Genomic DNA, 26,598 nt, shown 5'->3' with positions numbered 1-26,598 from the left:
GATGGATGGATGGACAACTTACTTGTAGGCTCAGCGATCACAATGCCCCCGCCCGCTCGCGATATCCCCATATCCCCCCTATGATTCTGTTGGAATCTTATGAGGCCGCAGAGTCGCCGACCCTAGCCCGTTAGTCCTCTAAAATGTTAAATAACAATGAGGAAATGCAGAAATAATTTAGAAACACACAACAGCAGCTTCAGTCAGTGAATCTCCCACAGTCGTTCATAAGAGTTTAAATGCTGGGGAATATTCCCATCTTCCCACAGGAGAAGAAGAAGCAAGCAGGAGAAATTACTCCAGGAGAAACTACAGACATATTATTGTAAAGATGGAGATTAAGGAAGAACCCTGCAGAATAAAAGATGAAGATACAACAAATGAACAAATAGGTTGGTATTTTTCTTCATTCTCTTTAATGACTGATGAGGAACATAAAAGAACAATTCACACAGACGGACGCAGATCCATGCAGTGAGTCACCAGATTACGGACATCACGACACCAAAAACTAGTAGTCTGTAGTACTGACACCATTATATGGTAAAAAAGAAAAGAAAAGAACAACATACTTACAATACTTAAATATTAACTCCTTTATATGTTTTTATATGTATTTTTATAAATATTTTTAAAATAAATGACAATAAACTCACCAAAATGTTTGCTCACTCACTCAGTATATGTTTTTTTATTAGGTCATTTGTTGCAATAATCAGCAATAAAACAACGATTAAACACATTGGAAGTAGTAGCATAAATAAAAACTATAGAATTAAAGCCACACTGTGGAACTCTTCAACCTTTATAATATATTACCAGAACCCATTGAGATGGTAGATCGACTTGCAATAGGTTGAATGACGCGTCTGCCGTCTCCTGAAGTTGTCTGTATCGCTTTTACTAGCACTTTTAACTTCGGGTTTCGGGTAGGAACCCGAGCACAAAAAGAACTACAAAATTCGACCGCTTTATGGCATACGTCACTTCCCCCACCACCCACAACTTCCTCAGATCCTGACGTTAGTGCTCAACTCGTGTTTGATTGCCGTCTGTATGTTTTCATCAAGGCTGAACAGCTACAAGGAAGAAGGCAACGGTTTTATCAGAGTAAACTAAAAAAAAGGAAAGGGGAGAGTGACAAATTAAAAGCCAGGACGAGGATTAACATATTGGTCTAGCTTTCGCTTCGCTCGCTGGTGTGAGCTAAAAGAGGAAGGGTGCTCGACCGATGCGGACGCTTGCCTGCACACAAATGCCGTTTCCAAGGTAACCCAGATAAATTCATATAAGCAGTGTAGTATTTTCTGGTATTCCGGCCACAGCCGATGGTGTTATGAGTGTAATAAAATGCCCACAGCCCAGTGTTCATTTCAAAACAGCCCGCCTCAGTGCAGGGCTCGCACTAATAAAATCGACTCATGTCAAATGTAACGTTACATTAAATGTAGTGAACGTGCCCACGACTCAGTAGTACCCACAAACACTACACACCACATGTCCCACGGTTTCTGTAAAAAACCCAACACACATAACGTTAGTGTCAGCTCAGGCCGATGGTGTTTTCAGTGCAGAGAATGTGCCCACTGTCCTACGCCCATATTCACTCACAGACATGATAATCTCCATGGGGATCACCCCACTCGCTCTCTCTAAGCAGACTGCTATAAGGGAATCGAGCGCGGCAGGGCTGCCCGGCCCGCCTCAAACACTGCAAGCACACACAATTGCATATAAAGACACGGGAGGCTGACCGGTTCACTGTTTGTTGACTTTAATTTGCGACATTGCTCCGGAGCTTGTGGCCTCTAGGGACGGTAGACGTGAAAGTTACAGGTCAAGCGCCTCTAGTGGCCAAAAGTTCTGCAGTGCGGCTTTAAGATAATTAAGCAATGCTGTATATTTTCTTCAGGTATTTAAGTCTCACAGTAATATACAAGTATAACTACCACACACATTGAATAATCAAATATTAAATTACTCGGCATAATCATTTAAATATGAATCCTTATACTACAGGGCTGTTGAATGCTTGATTCTGATTGGTTGAGAACGTTTTTAAAGGTGTGCAATTATTTTCAGGGAAATGCACGGCTAAAGTAGTTTCAGGCAAGTTTGAACCGCATTTCAGTTCCATATCACTGCATGTAGTTAACGGAAAATAGGATACAATTCATAACAAGAGAAGACATGCAGCCCCATGCGCTTGATCTGCAATTTTTGATGTCTAACTTCACAATCAATTGACACATACAGTTTAATTTTAATAAATAAAGTATAGTCCTATCTAGGCTAAATAATTAAACTGAATAGGCTATATAAATAAATGAATAGTCCTCTGCACGGATTTTCGTAATTATTCCTGATATAGCCTAACAAATAAATAATTATTGATAGGCTTACTTGTTAAAAGGGCTTTGTGTTTTTCATTTATTGGGTTATCTACTGTCAATTATAGAAAACAATAACGAACAAATTAATTAAAACGAAGTTAAGAAATAAATAATAATATTGACGCACATGCATCGTCTTGCCTCTCTCTCTCTCTCTCTCTCTCTCTCTCTCTCTCTCTCTCTCTCTCTCTCTCTCTCTCTCTCTCTCTCCCTCTAATAACTGCATTAATAACTGCATAAAGCCGGGACAGACTAGTTTAGGCCAAAGGCAAAGCGCATGCACTACACATTTGGTCAAAAATGAGTTAAGACTTGTAATGGGCTTTATGACATGTGTTCTGTCTCATGAAAAAATATCTGGGTTAAATTATGTCCCGTTTCGGAGATGCATTACCACCTAATCTACCCATAACATGTTTGACTGGCTGGTATAAAAACTTTAAAGGCCATTTTCTCCGTTTCTTTGTTTGACGCTTCGCGTCGTGACCGCATTACCACCTCGGGTGTGCATTATTTTTGTAATAATTCAACGGCCTATCGTCAATTATTCCTTACTTATTTAAGCTATTTTTGATTGTTTGATTTATTCCCACATATGAGTGAGGCCTGAATCCGATCTGAGAAAATCGGAATCCATGAATTTTTTTCCTTTGCTTACACTTTCATCGGTCATCCGATCTGTGTTCCTTAATTTCAGTTATGTACAGTATGTGTATCATTTGATTAAGTGATACTGGGTAAATCAGTATTCAGCACAGATAAAGCAATGGTAACATTGTGCGCTGTGATTGGTCATGATCATTCAGGACATTTAAGCGCATCCATGCCTTTTGTACAATTAACGTTAGTTGCAAAACACTGATGAGTAAAGAATAAAGAGGGACGCACAAACGCAGAGATGTTCCACTCCACTCGCATATCCCGATTGAAACAAACAGTGTCCATGTAAACGCAGCTACTAGTGTCCTTTTTGCTTAACGTTTTTTCACTGTGTGCGGATGATGCTCTGTTGCAAGAAAGTGCTTGAACATAAATCTCACATCTTTAATTTAATCAAGCAATGATAAACTACATCTCAAGCAAGACAAACACAAAAATCAGCAAGCTGAGATAGAAGTTAACTTTGCAATAGTTTCCAATGACTATTTGAGCAAACATTTGCACCTAGATAATCTCGAGTGATTGTAAGTGTGATGATCATGATCTGCTAAATGAGCAATAACAACCACAATTCACTCCTTCAGTCATTGAAGCTCCCACAGCCGTTCATGAGAGTTTAAAGGAGAACTCCAGCACAAAATGAACCTTTGGTCTCTTTACACATTGTTATCTAGTCAACCGTTATCTGAGATTTGTTTTCATGATTGCTGAATGTAAATAGTTTTATCTCTAAACACAGTTTAGTCTATAGCACTAGTATATGGGGCATAGAGTAATGACAAATAAAAATCGCTTATTATTACCACCAACAAGGCTCAAAATAGCCCCACAGTATCATGGTAGCATAACAAGGGTCCCTACATTCAAACCGAAGCATTGAGAACTTTGTCAGTGTCCATACAGTTTAATAAGAAGATATTTTATACACACAGTCAACTTCGCGAATACAGGAAGAAGCCATCTTTAAAAAATAGTCTCTACCAGTCGATCTACGAACGCCGATCCAAGTGCGCTGGTGAGATGTGAATAAGGTGAAAAGGTGAGCGCGAACAGTAGTCTACATGTACATATTGAAGAGAAGAAAATGGTTCGTGTTTGTGTTTCTTCCGGAAACAACGGACCATATGAGATTTTCCACAGTTTAGCGCACTTGGATCGTCGTTCGTAGATCAACTGGTAGAGACTATTTTTCAAAGATGGCTTCTTCCTGTATTCGCGAAGTTGACTGTGTATATAAAATATCTCCTTATTAAACTGTATGGACACTGACAAATTTCTCAATGCTTCGGTTTGAATGTAGGGACCCTTATTATGCTACCGTGTTACTGTGGGGCTATGTTGAGCCTTGTTAGTGGTAATAATAAGCGATTTTTATTTGTCATTACTCTATGCCCTATATACTAGCGTTATAGGCTGAACTGTGTTTATAGATAAAACTATTTACATTCGGCACTCATGAAAACAAATCTCAGATAACGGTTGACTAGGTAACAATGTGTAAATAGACCAAAGGTTCATTTTTGTGCCGGAGTTCACCTTTAAATGCTGGGGAATATTCCCATCTTCCCACAGGAGAAGAAGAAGCAAGCAGGAGGAATTACTCCAGGAGAAACTACAGACATATTATTGTAAAGATGGAGATTAAGGAAGAACCCTGCAGAATAAAAGATGAAGATACAGAGGAACAAATAGGTTGGTGTTTTCCTTCATTCTCTTTAATGACTGATGATGAACATTAAGATGAAAACTAACATATCCTCTTGAGACCCAGGCTTAGACTTTGGTTTTCCTGTAAAGAGCACATTCAGGGCTTCTCAGAGATACCAAATGTTTAGGTTTCACCATTACAACTCCTCCTCTTTGGCTTTAAAATCAATCGACTGAATGATAAAATATTTAAACCCTAGTCAGCTGAAGAATGTGCGTACATGCGTCTCCTCACAGAAATAACCATATATGAATCTTACAACGCCTCGTTTTACAATTCATAGCATCATTTGCATTTCATTTCCAAGCATATTTTTATCCATGTGATAACATGTTTAAAGATACAAGATAATAAAATATAAGATACAGACTATGTGCCGTCACGTTACATAACTAAAATTCTTTCAGTATCCTTGTCTTGTTTTCCAATAAATAAATAAAAATTGTATAAATTACATTTCAGAAAAAGTGTTCAGAGAAGAGTTATTCTCAATCTTTTCCACTGGCCAAATAATATTTTTAAATTGCTTTAAATGTTGAAGTGCTCCCAAGCACTTGCTGTTGTATTCCGCCATACATTATAGTTATACACTTTACACGCTTAGAAAAGCGCAACGTTTTATTTTGTGTCACAATTCTTGGTCGAGTTACTCTACTCGTGTAACTGTATTTAAATAGAGAAAACGTGGAGGTGTTTGGTCGCTTCTCTGTTTGGATCCTAATGAATGAACTGGGCTAAGCTAAGTGCTATCAAAGTGTCTCGCGCGCCAGAGTGATTTAGTGCTCGCACTGAGACAAGAGAAGTGTGTATCTACTTGTCTTATTGAGGGAATAACAGTTTAATATGAAAAAACGGTGGAGTATCCCTTTAAAGTGGAATTGTCATGTAAACATTAAAACAGCATGCTACTGGAAAAGTGTTCTAAAGCAGCGCATCCACTACAAATATTTCTATTTAAATTAATAATTAATCAATATTTAATTTAATAATTAATACATATTTTTATAAATAATGATATGTGCATGGAAATTGCAGTGTTTATACATCTGGCCCCAGGACTTAATGAAATATAAGAGATTCTCGTGGAAATGTTGAAAAGTTATTACTCATGTTGCCACAAGAACACATTAATATGCAAATTAAATCAATTTTATAGAATGGGACTACCCATACACGTTGCATAAAGTAAAATAGTTTTTCAAATCACACTGTTATAAAAATGTATTTGTAAATGAAAAAAATAATGCCTATACATGTCTAATGTCATTTTATTTTAATAACCGAGTCCTGGTGTACAGACAAAATAATGAATAAACTATCTTTAAAAAAAATCTCCATTTGTTTCTTATGCTCCAAAAATCTAATGACAAAATAAACAACTAAAACAACTAAAAAGTTCTGGTTCTCCAGAGGATATAACAATACATCTAAAAATAGATACTAATAGACTCAGTAGTGAACTAGTTTTGTGCTAAATTAAGAATGAACGTTATTTCTTCTTCTCAATTGTCCTTTTTTAATCGAATTATGGGAATTTAATGTTGTTTTTTTAGACCTGATGGAAGTGAATGAAGACAAACAGCAACAATTTCAAAACCCTCATAATTTCACAAATGAAGATGGAAATGCAGTCGTTTCACAGACTGAAGAGAATTTCACACAGAAACAAGCTGGAAAATCGAGAGTCAAAGGACCTTTAACCTGTTCTGAGTGTGGAATGTTTTACTTGTACAAATCAGCACTTAAGAGGCACATGATGATTCACACTGGAGAAAAACTGATCACATGCGCTCAGTGTGGAAAGAGTTTCATTCGCAAAGGACACCTAAACTATCACATGAGAGTTCACACTGGAGAGAGGCCTTATACATGCTCTCAGTGTGGAAAGAGTTTCGCTTACAAAAACGTTCTCAATGATCATCTGTTCGCTCACTCTGGAGTGAGGTCATTCAGCTGTGATCAGTGTGATAAGACATTTGTTTATTCGTCTAGCTTAAGAAAACACCTTAACGTTCATACTGGTGTAAAGCCTCACGTTTGTTCTTTTTGTGGAAGGAGTTTTTCGCGACTGGCGACTTTAAGAGTGCATGAGAGTGTTCATACTGGTGTGAGACCTCATTTGTGCTCTGACTGTGGGAAGACCTTTATTACACCAGGTGCATTAAAACAACACCAAAGAATTCATACTGGAGAGAAGCCGCACCAGTGCTCTTCATGTGAGATGAGTTTCACCAGTTTATCTACTCTAAAGAGACATACGAAAAAGCTTTGCAAAAAGGTGTCTAAGTGAGGAAAGTTTATGTTCTGATAAACGCTTTCAGGTGAATAGTTTAATTTTATCAGGGTTTCTATGCAATAAGGTCAAGTATGAAATTTGATTTTAGTGATTTCTGACTCTGGACAAGTATGAATATATGAAGAGTTCAGATGCAAAAGCCTCTAAATGCCATTTGAAATTTTCTTCAAGAATGTTAATTTTTATCAAGCTGGTATATTTAATTTCAGTAATTACACTTAAATGGCAATGAAGAATACCTATGAATTGCCATTTAAGTGAAATTACTGAATTTAAATATACAAGCTTGATAAAAATGATTATTCTAGAAGAGAATTTCAAATGGCACTTAGAGGCTTTTGCATCTGAACTCTTCATATATTTCCCTCTATTCCTAAATAAATGTATCATACAAGCAGAGCATTTTCTTTCTCTCTCTCTCTCTCTTTTTTTTTTTTTTTTTTTTGCAGCAGCCAAAAGGTCTGTGCTCGAGTGGATCTTTTATATGTTTAATGTTCCAGTGTTACAAATTCAAGGTTCATATTTACATTAAAGGAATAGTTCCCCAAAAATGAAAATTAAGGAGAACATGTCTAGTTCTAGAGATGCTAAAAGTTTGAGGGGGGATGCCATTCCAGTTCAAATTGGTAAAAAAAAAAAATAATAATAATAATAAAAAACTTTGGGAAAATGACTGGGATAACTGAAAAATCTTTCTCTTGTGATCACAACAATGTGAAAATACTCCTGTCAGTGTCATCGCTTAAGCAGGGCATGGTCATCTCATATCTCAGATGTAGCACCAACAGATCCAGGAACTGCAACAGAGCCTGCCGCTCAAATCTGCAAACCAACTATTTTGCATTTTCCATTGTCTCCTGAGACAGATGGATGCCAACAATGGTCATCTCATACAGATGGAACAAAAATAATATTTCAGAAAACTGTTGCCTAGAACACTGTGCTCCCGACGAGCTGGATGGCGCCTTGTATGGCTGACACCGCCGTCGGTGTATGAGTGGGTGAATGTGAGGCAAAAATGTAAAGCGCTTTGGTGGCCATTAGGTCTATGAAAGCGCTATATAAAATAAATGCAGTCCATTTACTATGATTTATGAAAGAATGTGTTTTGTTTCATTGTGTTGTTTGATTTTCATTGTACATATATGAGGCATTTGTGAAACAATAATCTATCAAATATCATTCATATCACAAACAACTTGTTTTTAGTTTCGCTGTTTAGAGGTGATGCATTGAGAACATACTGAAGGCTTTATTGGATTGAATCGCTCTCTGGACACTGTGAAAATGTGAGAAATAAAAATAACCAAAAGCTTGTGATTTATTTAGCTATTATAGGCTATAAATAATAGATTTAGCAGCTCAAGAGGTTTAACATTGTATTCAGCATTGCTAGTGAACCAGTAGTTGTAAACAGTTATTCTTTTAAAAATGCCACCAGATGTGTTTTTTTATGGTGATTCCTCTCATAATATGAACTCGACAAACACATCACTGAGAGAAGATGCAGTTGCTTGAATATGTTCTGTCAAGTCAAGTCACATTTATTTATATAGTGCTTTTTACAATACAGATTGCATCAAAGCAGCCATAACATGAAAATAATACAACACAGATCAATAATATTGTTGAATATTAAATGTACCCAACTAAGCAAGCCAAAAGCCAAGGCAACAGTGGCAAGGAACCAAAAGAACCCTCAGTCGGGGGCCAGTATAATTCCGTGTCTAATTTAGCAGTGAAATTTTCCAGCTGCTAGTTATGAAATAAGATTTACGGTCATTTAGGCTCTTACATGATATGGCTATGCTATATTTTTACAAACAATTTAGTAAAAAAAAAAAAAGCAATGAAATCAACTTGTTTTGTGCATATTTCGTGTTCTAGTTGAATCTGATTGATGAACTGATTTAATTCACTGTATGTGTTTATCAGATTGTGAGGACATTATTTAATCAGGCAACTTGCATTGAGCTGCTCAGACAGAACTGGAGTTTTTAAGGTAAATTTTCATACCTATTATTGTATCATATAACTTGAATTTAAAATGAAACTACTTCAAAATGTATATTAAAATCATCAACAACAGTAACACAAAACAGTTGGAGGAGTCAAGAAAGGTAAATACAATTACAAACTCCTTATTTGAATTTTTTTTATCCCAAATTAAACCAACAGATAAATAGTGTTTGTATAATCTCAAACAAGATAACAGATCTCATCCTGGATGTCTCGTATATATTATAAAGGTACAATAGTTGAATGTGTTTTTCCGCCAGTAGAGGCGCTCAAGCAAGCGAAGCAATGAAAACATCCGAGTCTAGGAGAAGAAGAGAAGTGAGCGAGTGAAGGGTACATAAACATGAGAAGTAGAACACAGCCGTTCATTCTGCTCTAAATCTGCTGTTTTTCAGACTGTGGGTACATTCATTTTATCATTTATTTGGAGAAATCTAAATACAAACTACTAAACGAGTCAGTTCATTTAGTGAATCTGAATTACTTAGAAATGAACCGACTAACTCGTAACTGACTGTTTTTTTCCCATTACAATTTGTGAAGATTGAGTTGTGTTTCCATTTTATGCAATTAAACCTGGTAAACATTTTTAAAGCATGTTATCTAATGGAAGATCAACATAAAAAGCAGATAGAGAAGTTAAATTGTTTCCAAAAGGTTGTTGGATCAAAACTCTTAAAGCTAGATAATCTTGAGTGATTTAAAGTGTGATGATGATCATCATCTGCTAAATGAGCAACAACGACCACAGTTCACTCCTTCAGTCAGTGAATCTCCCACAGCCGTTCATGAGAGTTTAAATGCTGGGGAATATTCCCATCTTCCCACAGGAGAAGAAGAAGCAAGCAGGAGGAATTACTCCAGGAGAAACTACAGACTACTTCTTATTGTAAAGATGGAGATTAAGGAAGAACCCTGCAGAATAAAAGATGAAGATACAGAGGAACAAATAGGTTGGTGTTTTCCTTCATTTTCTTTAAAGTTGTCATGAAGAGTTTTCAGGGAAACCTGTACATATTTGTTCACACCTCAAAAAATGTGAGTTGGGTTTTATGACCCTTTAATAACTAATGAGGAACATTTAAAGGGATAGTTCACTTTGAAATTAATTTTTGATATGTTTTAGCTTACCTCAAGGGCATCCAAGATGTAGGTGTCTTTGTTTTCACAATATTTTCAATTTTTATATTTTTCAGTCAAACCGTTGTTGTCTATCAGTCATATAATGCAGGTTTAGAGGGTCCACCTCAAAGAGCATGCACAGAGAAGTCAAAATTAAACATGATTTAATGACTCGTAAATGTAAGTACACACTGATGGCCTAAGACACGAAACGAGCGGTTTGTTCCCTTCAAAAATACATTCATATAAAAACTTTGACTTTGAAACGTGCAGTGCTTATGTTTGAAGTAACATGAAGTAAAAAAAAAAAAAAATAGTCAATGCCAATCACAAATACATTTTCCAAAAGGCTGTGTTGATATTGTGAACCAATTATAGTTTAACCTATCAATCTTCACCGTCACGCTTAGTAACACATTTTTTTTACACCATGTAATATTTGAGAAATACAATTGTACCTTGATCGTTCATGTTAGTTCATAGTGTGTTAACTACGGTTAACAGATAAATAAAAATTAAAACTCAATTAAAAAACGTATTAGTAAATGTTGAAATTAACAAACAATGAAAAATACTTCTACAGCGATAGAAGGGGGCGATAGAAAATGTGTTTAGGATAAACGGAAATATTCTCCATTCTCCCTATAGGACGAAAGACATTTTGTATGATAATAAAATAATCGGGTTGATGTGCGCGTTTATATGTCACAAGATTCAAATCGAATTGATTTTCAAACCCATTATATTTTTGTCATTTAAATTGTTTTGCATTGAATTGCATTGTATTTTTAAAATAAGTTTTATTAATAAAGGCATAGAACCAGTTTATTTGTAGTGCACTGACAATAGTTTTATATAATTAGTTTATTAATTAAATTAATAAAAAGACAAAAAGACCTTGCGATATGTTTGGTAATTGTACCTGAATTAATTTAAAATTATTTTGCTATATTTCAGATCAATATATTTGTTTTCCTTAATTTTAATTAACATTGTAACATTATTCTCATCTGAATTATAAATAATTTATTTCTATATAAAATAATACTACCATTAAAAACACATTTGATTTTCTTTTTTAAACAATGTAGAATGTGTAAGATTAGTGCTCCGAGGACAAGAAATGAAAACCAATGGAATATGACGAATGTCCAAAAGATGGGACCCACAGACTGTTTTGAAATGGAGTTGGATAAATATGTTTTGCTTCTAAAACAATGTGTACATGTGATTTTGTTTGGGTGACAGTTGTAGGTTACAGTTTGTCAAGAGTTTACAGTGTGACAAAAGCACAATCTTGTGGTTTATTGCGAGTGTACACAAATATAAGTAAACACTTTGCAGGTTTAATGATCTGGAAAAAAATGAGTATGTTTTTTATGTTTCCTCTGTTCGATCGAGCCTGCGCCTCTCTCTCTCTCACACACACACTCCAGCATTGCAGTCTTGACATCGCAGCCTGTTCATAATGCGGTCATATTAAACGCGAATAGAGCGTCAAATTCGCGTCTATCGCATCTAGTTTGACGCTAGTCCAATGCGAATAGGCCAATGTTTGAAGTGAACACACGTTCAGAGCTCGCCGATGGTACAGATTATGTGTCCCTAAAGAACCCGCGTATCTAACAGTAGTTCCACATTACATTAATTAATTTGCATGCGTGTTTTATTTATTTTTGTACCGTGTACTCTCCGTGTAAATTCGTACACGGAACAGTGATTGAACCGTTTCGGTTCAATACGAATACATGTACCGTTCCACCCCTACTAGACGCATCTGAACAGAACTAACTCAATTAGTAACGTGGTTACAAAGAGGCAGGGGACGGAAGAAGACTGAACTAAACACACTGACAGCAAAACACTAAAAAAACAGAAATACAAACATGAATCAAAACACTTAAGACTTGACTGTACCCTCCCCCTCCCGGGAGAGCAGGCAGTTCTGAGAAGGCTGTGAACTGGTAAACACAACGTAAATGTTATAGCCATTATGGACCATGCAATGCTCTCTCGTTTGAACTCTGGAATGTCCCTTACTGGAACAGACTCAGGAATTTCTCTCACTGTAAACATTGTGACCAATGCTGTAATCCTTGAATTTTTCCTCACTGCTGCTAGATCCCTTTTAATGGGTCTGTCGTTCTGTCATGGGCTGGTTATTCTGTCACATTTCTGCCACAATACCATAGTGCAGTTAGTGTTACTACAGTAAACATGGTAAATTATGGAGATTTGTAGACTGAAAAGTGTTCACTTTTCACTTTCGTTGCACAGTTTTTCTCCTATTTGTCAGCGCCGTTTCATCTGGCTTTTAACTAGTTTAAATCACTGAGACATTTGTGTTCATCGCTGAAATCAAGTGTAGGGCTGCAGCTATCGATTCTTTTTGTAATCGATTAATCTAGCACTTAATCGATCGATTAATCGGATAATTTGTTTATGTGTATTTTTAAGCAACCAAAACAAATAATGTATTACGAAAATGATAAGGTGTTTGGCTTTTATTCCTTTAAAAAAATAGAGGTATTTATTCCAACTGCAACATTTGGCTCCACAACTAATTATTGCAATTTTTACCCATTTAGTGTTTATAAGTGCCAGTGCCAACAATTATATAACAATACAGTTAAAACAATTTACTGTAAAACCTGTTACATGTAGCCCATAACATGTAAAACTTTGAATACAAACTTAAATAGTAAAGCCCATTTGGCCTTAGTTTTGTCTTCTTAATACAACATTACAAAAAAAGGGTTGCACCTTCTGCAAATTACCCACCTGTAAGCAAAAATAAATTAATATAAAATATCAACCCAAACAGGTACACAAATGTGTACAAATTATAAAAAAATAAATAAATGGAAATAAAACAATTATAAATAAGAATCAGACTTTTTCAACTGTAATCTCAAGACAAACATCAGAGTGTGTGTGTCCGTGTTTCTCACAATATTTGCTCCTCCATCACGTCCCGGTGAATGTATGCTGAAATTTTTGTTGCGTGGCTACATAAAAGTTTAAGGATATGATGAATTGCCGCAATGGGCTCTATGCACGGCGGTATTTCCGGTGAAGCATTAGGGATGCTCGATAACTTCCGCCGATCGTAGAGTCCAATGCAATACCGAGAATTTATATTGAATTTTATACTCCATGGTTATACTAATGAAACGTTAGTCACAAAAACAGATAAAACAGACACCCCTCGTTGTGTTTATGCTTCTTTTTAAAATTATATTAAATAAATATAACTATATATAAAATTACATCTAAACGTATGTACGTTTCATTTCAAAGACTGGAGGACAGTACATTTTGAAGACTCTGCCATAATCACGTTTTCCTCGGTTTTCCTCCGCTTAAATCTACACAACCGGAAATGGACGAGCATCCTTGCGTCAAATGCGGAATTTATGCGTGCATATAGCCCATTGGTCTGACTGGCGCGTGAGAGAGACATGGGTGCACACGCTCGCTTACCTCTCTGCCGTCGTGCGCGAGCCGCGGTTAGGAGCTCAACGTCTCGCATGCGCGCTCGCACTAGATTACAGCATTTTTTAACTTGTGAATTAATATGCGGCGGTAAAACTATCACGATGGCTCAACAGGTAGATAGACGAACTCATCTTTCAGGCATTTGACCGAAGGGATTGACACTTCAGCGTGAGAAATCGAATTGCGCAAGTCTCACGCTGAATGCGTGAGAGTTGGCAGCCCTGCCAGGTATACTTTGCAGACACATTGCATCTTGTTCTCTCCCTTTATAAACATATAATGATCCCAAACTTTAGACATTCTCTGCCATTTATGAAGTCAAATGTATCATGCGCTATGGTGTGCTTCCTGAATAACGGTCCGTGTGAAACAATCAGATCCCTGCGTGCGCGTCATAGGAATTTAACGAGGCTTCGAGGCAGATTTTTTGCCTCGAGGAATTTTTGTAATCGAGTAACTCGAATAACTCGAGGAATCGTTTCAGCCCTAATCAAGTGCTTTTCACTGAATATCACAGCGCTGTTTAGTGGCTGCATGTCAGAGACTGTTTAGCGAATAAACATATCTGCGCTAATAAGCTCACGCTGCGCTGCCGTTTGAACTTTGAGCCAAGTGGATATATGATCTGTGTTGCACCATTCAAGTGAGTTTTGTTCTGCTTTTGCTCCATGAACATTATTGAAAATTTAGCCCTAGTCCTAAGTTATTGGAACTGTGACATTAATTTTCACCTGTAAACTGTTAGGCCTGGTTTGGTTTCACAGATGGGGCTTGGAATAAGCCAGGATTAAGCCTTAGTTCTATTAGGACATTGAAGCAGCTTTTATAGATGTGCCTTAAAAAACATTATTGATGCGCATCTTCAGACAATACAGTGGAAGTGACAAATATTTTAAGATCTGTTAGTGCAAGTTGCTTTCAATTAAAACAGCACAAGCATGTATTTTAATCTAAGACTAAACTGTGACTTGACTTTCACTTGTCTGTGAAATCGGGCGGTTGTGTCTTAAAGGAGTAGTTCACTTTTAAAAAAAACTTTTGCTGATAGTTTACTCACAAACCTCACAAATGGTCGTTTCAGTGCAGCTTTAAACGACACCAGATGATGAATAAGGTTTCTAGCAAAACGATCTGTCATTTAAAAAATAAATTACAATGTTATTTGTTATTTATTAAAGATTTATAAGCACAAATGCTCGCCTTGCTCTGTTCTGTGATGCACGTTTGTGACTCTCCTGTTTGAACTCGTTCATCAAAATGAACTAATCTTTTTTTGAGTCATTTCGTCCGTTGAATGAATCAAATGACTCGAAAAAAGATTTGTTTTAAAAAGATTCTTTAAAATATAGTCTCCTGAGTTTAGTGTACACACAGCTAGCAACATGACATCATGACTTTTGCGTAAACATATACACCACTTTCGAGTCAGGTGGCGTGTTATCTCTACGCATTTTGAGCTATCCGCGTGTATGCGTACATGTCTACGCCATTAACGTCCGCGTCATTCCGCGTGTCTGTACACGCAGTCAAATCTGTCATAAATGCCATTAACCCCAGTGACGGTTAAGTTTAGGGATGGGGTTGAGGTAAGTCATATCTTTTTTTTACCTAGGATGGTAAGGGAACAGTCATAAATGCCATTAACCCCAGTGACGGTTAGGTTTAGGGACGAGGTTGAGGTAAGTCATATATTTATATAACGTTAAGTCAACGGCGTTCATAAACACCTTCAAAGGCGATTATGCGTCCTGATAGCACGCCAAAAATGGAAATACGAATTGGCGTGTCATACACACGCTACTTCATGAGATCAGTCTGCAGCTAGGCATGGTTGTCTTGTACTGTGTCCTGGCGTGATTATTATAGAAGATTATTATGGAGGCAGCCCAATTGAACCGTGCCTGAGCCCAGCTCTTCATGCGGGCCCGGATACGGTACGAAAATGATCACGAACCAGATTTTGGGTCAAATGTGCTCGGGCATGGTTCAGATCGCCTAGTGTGAGGACACCCAACTCGGTATTATACTGGATTTGTGTTAAATTGAGATTGAACCATATTTCATTTCGTCCTTTTATTGACTTATTTTAATATGTTGATTTTAGATCCGGTGGAAGTGAATGAAGACAAACAGCAAAAACCTCAACATTTCACGAATGAAAATGAAAACACAGTCGCCAAAGGATCTTTCACATGCTCTGAATGTGGAAAGAGTTACATACATAAAACACACCTTCAGAGACACATGAGGATTCACACGGGAAAAAAACTTTTCACATGCTGTCAATGTGGAAAGATTTTCACAGATAAATCAACCCTTAACAGACACGTGAGATCTCACACTGGAGAAAAACCATTCACTTGCTCTCAGTGTGGAAAGAGTTTAACAGATAAATCAACCCTTACCAGACACATGAGAATTCACACTGGAGAAAAACCGTTCTCATGCTCTCAGTGTGGAATGAGTTTCAGGTGTAAAGGCTCTCTCAACGATCATCTGCGCCGTCACTCTGGAGTGAGATCGTTTAGCTGTGATCAGTGTGATAAAACATTTGTTCTTTCATCAAGCTTACAAAGTCACCTTAATGTTCATGCTGGTGTGAAGCCTCACTTTTGTTCTTTATGTGGAAAGTGTTTTAGACTACTGCAGCATTTAAAAGAGCACGAGACTATTCATACTGGTGTAAGACCTTATATTTGCTCACACTGTGGAAAGACCTTCACTACATCCACCCACTTAAAATCTCATCAGAGAATTCATACTGGAGAAAAACCGTACAAGTGTTCACTCTGTGAAAAGACCTTTACTACATCGAACGGCTTAAAATCGCACCAGAGAATTCACACTGGAGAGAAACCGTACAAGTGTTCACACTGTGAAAAGAGTTTCTCTCAGTCAGGACACCTGAAAGATCACGAGAGAGTTCATACTGGAGAGAAACCTCACCAGTGCTCTTCATGTGGGAAGAGGTTCATCCGATTATCTCAGCTACAGACTCATAATAAAAAGTGTTGCCTTGAGTTTCCTAAATAACTAAAGTTCATTTTCACATCTGTAAGATTCAAGTTAATAGTTTGATAATCTGATAAATCAAAAGATCAAATTTCTTGTAACATAGCGACATCATCTGAAAGAGAAATTTGTCAAAGTAACAGAGGCATGGTGAGGGTTGCTCCAATTTTAGATGGAAATGCTTATTTATGTTTATGAATATTGTGCGTCGGTGTAAATGTCCTCAAATTAGTTATAGTTATCAATATTCTGTGCGAAATTTATTTATTCTGGCTGTGAAGAGGTGATGCACTATTATTAATGTCATTCATTATATATTTACATTGCATGTAGAATTTGTTACAAGAATAAAGAAACAAAAATTACTTAGAGTGGCTTTAAGTCATGAGCAAATTTTTTCTTGAACAAAGTTTTTCACAAATTCACCAGAAACGTCCAGCTTTACTATGTAGCACGTAATGATGAAATATTAATGATGTTATAATATTAATATTATTTAAGTATGTACATTGTGATGATACCTTGTATTTTGATGAACATAATAAATTATTTTTTAAACTCGTCTTTTTTTTTTTTTTTTTGATGATGATTTTGTGTCGTCTTGATCTTCTGAATAACTTGCACGAGCTTCTCTATATGTAGCTCCCTTTCAAGAACGGTCACTTAATTTTGCGTGGCTAATACACAGTGAGGGAAACTCCTTTCCTAGAGAAATATTGAAGCTAATAATTAAAAATGCAGTGTAGCTGCACAGTGAACACAGCAGAGCGTCTAGCTCGCCCATTTAAGTGACTTGACGCCGAACATGTCAGGGTGTGCCTAAATGGCCGACCAATCACCGATCTTGCGGTCCGCGTCGTCGCGACGTGTAGTTACATTTTTGAAGAGGTGCGCGTCAGGCAACGCGGAAGGGTACGCGGTATGGGACGCGTCTGTGCGTATGCTACGCCGTACCTACTGCGCGCACCCTACGCAGAAGTATAAATTGGCCTTGAGCCTATAAAGATTCTAGCAGATTTTCTCTCCTTCAGCAACACTTAACGTCTCTGACTCCTCTGAAGCTGCACAGCGAACCTGCAGTGCTGGCTAATGTTAATCGTAAATTCTAAGGCTATTATTCACATCGGCACTAATGATGTTCGACTCTGCCATTCGAAGATCATAAAAATTAACACTAAAGAGATATTGTGTGAACTGGATAGTTCGATGTCAGGCACTGCACTTTGCTCTGGCCCCCTTTCTGTTCGCAGGACTGATGATATAGTAGACTGTCCTCACTCAATGGCTGGCTGTCGAAGTGGTGTCCTAAATAATGTGGTATTCTAAATAATATAGAATTCATAGCTCAACCTGTCAAAGACTAAGCTTCTCGTCCTCCCTGCCAATCCGTCAATACAGCACGACATCACTCTGCATCTAGATTCTTCCTCAATCAACCCAACAAGATTGGTCAGAAATATTGGAGTAATCTTTGATGACCAGCTGACCTTCACAGACCACATTACAAAGACAGCCAAATCATGCAGGTTTGTTATGTACAACATCAGGAAGATCAGGCCTTTCCTAACAGAGCGTGCAACCCAACTTCTTGTCCAATGCTCTTCTGGCTGGACTTCCATCATGTGCAACTAAATTTTTACTTGCAAAAATAATAAATAAAATGCTTTCTTAAAAGGCAAAAGAACACATGCACGTTTTCTTAATATGATCATTAAAATCCAATAGAGCCTAGAGTGATCATTTATACGAAAACAGGGATGAAGAGTAGGCCTATAACTGTGATTTAATGACTTAAATTTGCTGAATTATTACAATTATTCAGGCATGAAAACTTCTCACCTTTCGGCAAAATTGGCCGTTTTAAAACCAACATGGGTCACGTGATTTGTGCAGATCCAATTAGAATCTAAACCGCTATATCTCTATAAACTTTGCAGCTTAAAAAAAAAAACCAATCATCATTCCTAATGCCCTGACAGCCAATCCGAGTCAGAGTAGGGTAGAATTGTTTTCAAAGTATTTTACGCCGCAAGTCTGACGGACTGCCGAACAAAGAACTGCACGTCGGAAAGCAAGCCTAAGGTAAGTTAGCTTACAATGTTAACTGTCCTGTCAGATCCAGACAGTGATTTTGACGAATTTTATATCAAAAGCAATGGTAAAAAAATGTATGGGTATTTTTTATATGTAGCTGTGTGTTTCTAAATAATTTCTGCATTTCCTCAATGTTATAAGTAATCGGTGTATATATTGTAATATCGCGAGCAGGGACGGGTTCCGTTAGTGAGTTGTCATCGAAAAAGATGGATAAAGCAAAAAAGCTGTCAAGCAGAAAAAAGGGGCACTTTCTCTCCAGGAATAAAAAGGGCAGGTGCTCAAGCCCCTTTTGATGTCTATGTGTGCACGTGCCTGAAGCCACGTGATGTGACAACTCTCCTGTAATAAAATGAAAACAGTTTAGACTTGACTTTGGAACTTCAAATGTTTATCCATGATTATGCCGAGGTATTTTGTTTCATGATCCTCATGAATAGGTTCATACCCAGCAAACAAATTTAGGTCCTGGGAACGTTCGTTTTTGGTTCCCAGAACGTTCCTAGAACTTTCCCTTAAGGTTAAGGGAACGTTCCCGGAACATTCTCCTTACGTTATAAAAATGGAACCTAAAAATAACCTACATGGAACGTTCCTATAACGTTCTTGTTTGGTTCCCAAAAAATTAACCACATGGGACCATTCAGGAACGTTCTGTGTTTAAATGAACTTCAAAGATGCTGTCAGGGGACCTCCGGTTGATAGAAAAACACATTGAGAAGGTTTTCTGAACATTTAAAGTTAAATGGGACAGCTGAAACCATCTTGAGATGTAATGTAAAGCCTGTGTTAACTGCTGTCCAGCCAGTGCATTTGTTTTTGCTAATACATGGATAACTGTGTCGTCAGCATAAAGCTGGAAGTTTACACAATGTGAGATCACATTGAAAACAATAACGGTCCTAGAACTGACCCTTGGGGCACTCCTAAGCCATTTGAACTCGGGTTAGATTTAACAGTTGCTACGCTCACACATTGTTCTCTACCCTCCAGGTAGGAGCTGCATTTGAAAATTGAAATTGCTTTTATTTCTGCAATAAGATACAGTGGTCCACTGTGTTGAAGGCCTTCTTCAGATCTAAAAACACAGCGCCTACGACATTCCCTTTTTCCAGTGAACCTTTGATCTGTTCCAACAAGAAGCAGTTGGCGGTTTTTGTACTGTGTTTTTGTCTGAACCCAAACTGCTGGAGATGCAACAATTGGTTAGGATGTTCTATTAATTGCTCCGCCACGATTTTTTTTCAATTAAAGTGGATTTTAGACTAACATGGACATTTTCAGTTCTGAAACTTATATTCTTATAATATGATAACCTCTTATGTCAAAAGCTCAAGGAAAATTTGATTTCTCAGTTCATCACCCCTTTAATCTGAATGTCAAAATAAAGTGTATTATTTGTAATCAATGGATATGAACATGAACACAGAAGCATAAATTGGGCTTAAGGCTCATGAAGGTTTTGGAAAACTCAGTGCTGGTCAGTGTAGATCCAACCCACATTAAACACTCCTAAACCAGTAAATTAAAGTCTTCAGGATTAGAAATCTGGGGCAGATGGTGCTAAACTGCAGAATACTGGCCCTCCATGATGTTATAGTGCAAAAACACTACTGCCACAGAACATCATTCAGATTCTAAATAATGGCAAACATAAAAAAGTGCTTTATTAAACTTCAACAGTTACTTGTTCTGTAACTGCTCTGGCCTTTGTATAAGGCTCCGTTCGAAATTGCATACTTCCCAACTATGTAGTAGGGGAAAAGCAGTAGGTGAGCAAATATGTAAGAATCCTTTGTACTCTTAAAAGAGTAGGTGGGTGACATACTAATTCTCGCGAGATTCGGACATGCATTCGAATAGTGCGTTCGAATATGCCTACTCATATTTTTCCGGCGTCCCCCAGCTCCTCATTTAAGCAAAATGTACGCTAAAACAACGTATTACATCGACGTTAAACCACGTTAACCATAACCTTTTAAATACTCGACCTAGTTCCATTGCTTAGCAACGGGAAGAAACTCCTGTAACTTCAGTGTTCTCCCGTACCAAGACAAGACGTGAAATAATCACGTTGGTCCAATTTGGAAAACGTGTAGATGTCACGGTTTAGTTTAAACTCAGAACCATAAATAGGGCTATACTGCCCTCTTGTGTCAAATTATATTTCTATATTTATTTTTCCAACAAATAAAACCAAACCTGCAATTAAACCCCGTCCATACCATACACCCTTGAACTCAACAGATGAAGTGGCTCAGTTGATAAAACGTTGGGCTTTGATCAAGAAGACCTGAGTTCAATTCCCATACTTGCGTTAATTTGTTGTGATTATATCAAACAAAAGTGGCCTAAACAATATTTCTTCAACCCGGTATCGTGACAAGACGTGAAATAATCACTTTGGTGAACTTTTGAAAACGCGTAGATGTCGGTTTAAACCCCCTCAAACGTGAAACTTACACTTAAACTGAAACTTACCTATTGGTTTTCATTAAACTGAGAAAAATGGAATTTTGTTTTATTGACGATCACTGAAAAATGGTCTAATATTTAAAATGCAAAAAACATTTATTATTTTCAAGGTGAACAGGATTCATTTGCCTCGATCCACGCTGAAAAAAACGTCTAAATGTCACATTTTTAATGAAGCAGCCTAAATAGTCAAGTCAAGTCAAATTTATTTATATAGCGCTTTTCACAATACAGATTGTATCAAAGCAGCTTCACAGTGATAACATGAAAGTAGTACAACACAGATCAATAATATTGCTAAACACTAAATAACCCCAACTGAGCAAGCCAAAAGCAAGCCAAAAGCAATGCGACAGTGGCAAGGAACCAAAACTCCATCAGATTGGATGGAGAAAAAACCTTGGGAGAACCCAGGCTCAGTCGGGGGCCAGTTCTCCTCTGGCTTACATTCATATTGTTTATATATAAATATTGAATATAAATATTGTTTATGTATAAAACGGCGCCATAACATATCGCAGGCGTTGAGTCGTCTCTTCACAGGCGTTGGTCTTCTCATCACAGGCGTTGGGGCATCCGAAATGCCTGTGAGAGGCTGGAGACAAAACTGGACCTGACGAACGCCATTTCTCTCGGGACAGGCGTCCCGAGATAACAGCAGAAAGGCAGATGGGAAATAATTAGCATAGCTGATGTTCATAATGATTTCCATTATACGGGAGTCGGTGTTAGAAACCACTATCTCACAAACTCTCCGTAACCTGAACTCTCCGCAACCCAACCATACGCGCCGACCCGTTTGACTAAGGCTGTCGAGCCCCACTGTCGCGGAAATGCGTTTCAGTGGCAAACGGTTCCGTATGGCATAACAGAGGACTAAAAGGTAAGCATTATGTGAATGCTTGACTAAAGAGATGCATCTAGTTTTAAACTGTGTCAGCGAGTCAGAGCCTTGGACGTATCGGGAAGGCTATTCCAGAGTTTTGGAGCTAAATGCGAGAACGCCCTCCCTCCTTTAGTGGACTTCGATATCCTAGGAATGACCAGAAGCCTTGATTTTAGTGATCTTAAGGAACGCGGTGGATTGTAGGGCGAAAGAAGGTCCGTTAAGTACATAGGTGCTAAACCATTTAGGGCTTTATAGGTTAGTAGCAGTATTTTCTAATTGATACGGAACTTAATAGGTAGCAGTGTAGAGATGATAAAATCTGTGTTATATGATCATATATTCTTGACCTAGTAAGAACTCTAGCAGCTGCATTTTGTACTAACTGTAGTTTGTTTATTGAGGATGCAGGACAACCGGCTAATGAAGCACTACAGTAATCTAGTCTCAAGGTCATGAATGCGTGAACTAATTTTTCTGCATCAGAGATAGATAGCATGTTACGTAGCTTAGCAATGTTTCTAAGGTGGAAAAAGGCTGTTCTTGTAACATATGAAATATGATTTTCGAAAGACAAGTTGCGGTCTAGTATAACACCCAGGTTTTTTACTGTAGTGGATGAAGTAACAGGACATCCGTCTATATTAAAGTTGTACTGTAAGAGGTTTTGTGAATAGTTTTTTGGACCAATAAGCAGTGGTGGAATGTAACGAAGTACAAATACTTTGTTACTTTACTTAAGTAAATTTTTCACGTATCTTTACTTTACTTAAGTAGACTAAATAGCGCATACTTTTTACTTTTACTTCGATACATTTTGCAACAATTTATATACTTTCTACTCCACTACATTTCTACAACTTCGGTTACATTTTCATTACATTTTCTGATCAGTTTATCCCCTGCCAAAACGTAATCTGACCGTCCGTCCGTTGCACGTTTGTGTCACCAGTGACGTTTGGTCGCCATAGAACCTCCATTTTTGCACTCAGGTCTAAGTCCCATGGCCCTCTATCAGAATCCAGAGTTTCAAGAAGATTGGAGAAACATTTTTTCGCACAAAAAAAAAAAAGACAGGGGTCGTTTTTTGGGGGGTCGAAATTTTGAGTTTCTCCAATCTTCTTGAAACTCTGGATTCTGAAAAAGAGAGGCATGGGCCTTAGACCTGAGTGCAAAAATGGAGGCTCTAGACCCTTCCAGAGCTGAGATATTGAGATACCACGTAGCATTTATGCCATTATAAATATCTCAATATCTCAGCTCTGGAAGGGTCTAGAGACTCCATTTTTGCACTCAGGTCGAAGTCCCATGGCCCTCTATCAGAATCCAGAGTTTCAAGAAGATTGGAGAAACATTTTTTCGCACAAAAAAAAAAAAAAAGACAGGGGTAACACTGTCGTTTTGTTTTTTTTGGGTCGAAATTTTGAGTTTCTCCAATCTTCTTGAAACTCTGGATTCTGATAGAGGGGCATGGGCCTTAGACCTGAGTGCAAAAATGGAGGCTCTAGACCCTTCCAGAGCTGAGATATTGAGATACCACGTAGCATTTATAAATATCTCAATATCTCAGCTCTGGAAGGGTCTAGAGACTCCATTTTTGCACTCAGGTCTAACTCCCATGGCCCTCTATCAGAATCCAGAGTTTCAAGAAGATTGGAGAAACTTATTTTTTCGCACAAAAAAAACGACAGGGGTAACACTGTCGTTTTTTGGGGGGTCGAAATTTTGAGTTTCTCCAATCTTCTTGAAACTCTGGATTCTGAAAGAGAGGCATGGGCCTTAGACCTGAGTGCAAAAATGGAGGCTCTAGACCCTTCCAGAGCTGAGATATTGAGATACCACGTAGCATTTATGCCATTATAAATATCTCAATATCTCAGCTCTGGAAGGGTCTAGAGACTCAATTTTTGCACTCAGGTCGAAGTCCCATGGCCCTCTATCAGAATCCAGAGTTTCAAGAAGATTGGAGAAACTCAAAATTTTGACCTGAAAAAAAAAACGACAGTGGTACCCCTTTCGTTTTTTTTTCGGGTCGAAATTTTGAGTTTCGATATCTCAGCTCTGGAAAGGTCTAGAGCCTCCATTTTTGCACTCAGGTCTAAGTCTCATCGCCCTCTATCAGAATCCAGAGTTTCAAGAAGATCAGAGAAACTCAAAATTTCGACCCGAAAAAAAAACGACAGTGGTACCCCTTTCGTTTTTTTTTCGGGTCGAAATTTTGAGTTTTGATATCTCAGCTCTGGAAGGGTCTAGAGCCTCCATTTTTGCACTCATGTCTAAGTCTCATCGCCCTCTATCAGAATCTAGAGTTTCAAGAAGATCAAAGGAACTCAAAATTTCGACCCGAAAAAAAAAATGACACTGTTAACCCTTTCGGGTTTTTTTGGGTCGAAATTTTTAGTTTCAATATCTCAGCTCTGGAAGGCTTTAGAACCTCCATTTTTGCACTCATCTAAGTCTCATGGCCCTCTATCAGAAAACAGAGTTTCAAGAAGATCAGAGAAACTCAAAATTTCGACCCGAAAAAACAACAACAGTGGTACCCCTTTCGGGTATTTTTTCGGGTCGAAATATTGAGTTTCGATATCTCAGCTCTGGAAGGGTCTAGAGCCTCCATTTTTGCACTCAGGTCTAAGTCTCATCGCCCTCTATCAGAATCCAGAGTTTCAAGAAGATCAGAGAAACTAAAAATTTTGACCCGAAAAAAAAAACGACAGTGTTACCCCTTTCGTTTTTTTTTTTCGGGTCGAAATTTTGAGTTTTGATATCTCAGCTCTGGAAGGGTCTAGAGCCTCCATTTTTGCACTCAGGTCTAACTCCCATGGCCCTCTATCAGAATCCAGAGTTTCAAGAAGATTGGAGAAACTTATTTTTTCGCACAAAAAAAACGACAGGGGTAACACTGTCGTTTTTGGGGGGTCGAAATTTTGAGTTTCTCCAATCTTCTTGAAACTCTGGATTCTGAAAGAGAGGCATGGGCCTTAGACCTGAGTGCAAAAATGGAGGCTCTAGACCCTTCCAGAGCTGAGATATTGAGATACCACGTAGCATTTATGCCATTATAAATATCTCAATATCTCAGCTCTGGAAGGGTCTAGAGACTCCATTTTTGCACTCAGGTCGAAGTCCCATGGCCCTCTATCAGAATCCAGAGTTTCAAGAAGATTGGAGAAACTCAAAATTTTGACCCGAAAAAAAAAAACGACAGTGGTACCCCTTTCGTTTTTTTATCGGGTCGAAATTTTGAGTTTCGATATCTCAGCTCTGGAAGGGTCTAGAGCCTCCATTTTTGCACTCAGGTCTAAGTCTCATCGCCCTCTATCAGAATCCAGAGTTTCAAAAAGATCAGAGAAACTCAAAATTTCGACCCGAAAAAAAAAACGACAGTGTTACCCCTTTCGTTTTTTTTTTTTCGGGTCGAAATTTTGAGTTTTGATATCTCAGCTCTGGAAGGGTCTAGAGCCTCCATTTTTGCACTCAGGTCTAAGTCTCATCGCCCTCAATCAGAATCCAGAGTTTCAATAAGATCAGAGAAACTCAAAATTTTGACCCCCAAAAAAACGAAAGGGGTAACACTGTCGTTTTTTGGGGGGGTCGAAATTTTGAGTTTCTCTGATCTTATTAGCCCACCCCAAAACTTAAACACAACAATAATATTAAATGCTGACCAATACTTAATTATATAACTTTTTTATATACTAAAATTGAAATTTGTTTTGTCATATGACATAAGTTATGCAAGAATACATTTATATTGCTAAATGCAGTGAAACATCTCAATTGTCAATCAATCAATGAATTAATGCATACATTAATTAAATAATTACAGTTTATTTTATATACAGACAACAATAAGAAACATGAATAAATGAGTAAAAGAACAAATAAAAGTAACCAGCACAATAAACAAATGCAAGTCAACAACACACGAAACAAAGTTTTATTCAAACTGCAAGCATGTATTTACAGGCACTGAACCCCAAACCCTACTTCCAATCTCAACTCAGCTGTTCCCATTCTGCAGCTTTATTCTGCTGAATTCACCAGAGGTGACTGTGCCTTTGTGCCAGAGCTTATTGCTGCGCTGCGCTTCACAATCTGAGGCAATAACGGCAGGTGGAGCGATAGAGGGTCTCGTAAGGGCAGGTGGAGAGATGGAGGGTCTCGTAAGGGCAGATGGAAGGACTCATCCATGGCACCACTTCAAGGATTCAGCTCTGGGCTCCTCATCCTCAGTGCTCACACCAGTCTGCAGACATTTCAGATCCTACAAAAATGCACAAACACAGTCATTTTAACAGCACAATGTCATTTGATTTATGTATTAAAAATAACCTTACTTTATATTTGAGTAAAATCCCTAAAACCTTTCCCCCCCCCCCCCACAAATGCTGCATCATCTTTCATTGCAGGTCCTGCTCCACCACAAAAGCTC

At 37.8% G+C, this 26,598-nt stretch overlaps 4 protein-coding genes across 5 annotated transcripts in view; 3 read left to right on the top strand and 1 right to left on the bottom strand.

The window, feature by feature from the left end:
• Positions 1-275: 275 nt before the first annotated feature.
• LOC148970757 (uncharacterized) lies at positions 276-8,372 on the top strand. The gene is made up of 3 exons (XM_089123863.1): positions 276-392; positions 4,626-4,745; positions 6,315-8,372. Exons 1-3 carry the CDS (start codon positions 332-334, stop codon positions 7,049-7,051), a joined length of 918 nt encoding a protein of 305 aa, XP_088979989.1. The 5' UTR covers positions 276-331; the 3' UTR covers positions 7,052-8,372.
• A 1,025-nt stretch (positions 8,373-9,397) lies between these two features.
• LOC120479988 (uncharacterized) lies at positions 9,398-17,271 on the top strand. The gene is made up of 3 exons (XM_089123858.1): positions 9,398-9,474; positions 9,907-10,029; positions 15,801-17,271. The coding sequence occupies exons 2-3, from the start codon at positions 9,972-9,974 to the stop codon at positions 16,727-16,729; spliced, it is 987 nt and encodes a 328-aa protein (XP_088979984.1). The 5' UTR covers positions 9,398-9,474; positions 9,907-9,971; the 3' UTR covers positions 16,730-17,271.
• LOC120473977 (uncharacterized) overlaps positions 9,406-26,598 on the top strand; it is a 139,638-nt gene continuing 122,445 nt past the window's right edge. The window contains exon 1 of the mRNA XM_089123868.1: positions 9,406-9,474. The gene's annotated coding sequence lies outside the window, so the exon portion shown is untranslated. The remainder of the gene's footprint in view (positions 9,475-26,598) is intronic.
• The window catches only part of LOC148970756 (uncharacterized), a 48,530-nt gene continuing 47,799 nt past the window's right edge, over positions 25,868-26,598 (bottom strand). The window contains exon 3 of one of the 2 annotated variants that reach the window (XR_016147799.1): positions 25,868-26,430. The gene's annotated coding sequence lies outside the window, so the exon portion shown is untranslated. Of the gene's footprint in view, positions 26,431-26,473; position 26,598 lie in introns of those variants that run through there. The other variant, XR_016147800.1, reaches the window with a different exon arrangement.

The sequence above is a fragment of the Pimephales promelas genome, chromosome 19 (assembly GCF_988280905.1).
Source record: "Pimephales promelas chromosome 19, fPimPro1.hap1.1, whole genome shotgun sequence".
NCBI lineage: Eukaryota > Metazoa > Chordata > Actinopteri > Cypriniformes > Leuciscidae > Pimephales > Pimephales promelas.
Note: the sequence above shows the minus strand (reverse complement) of the source record. Positions and strands in the feature narration are given on the sequence as shown.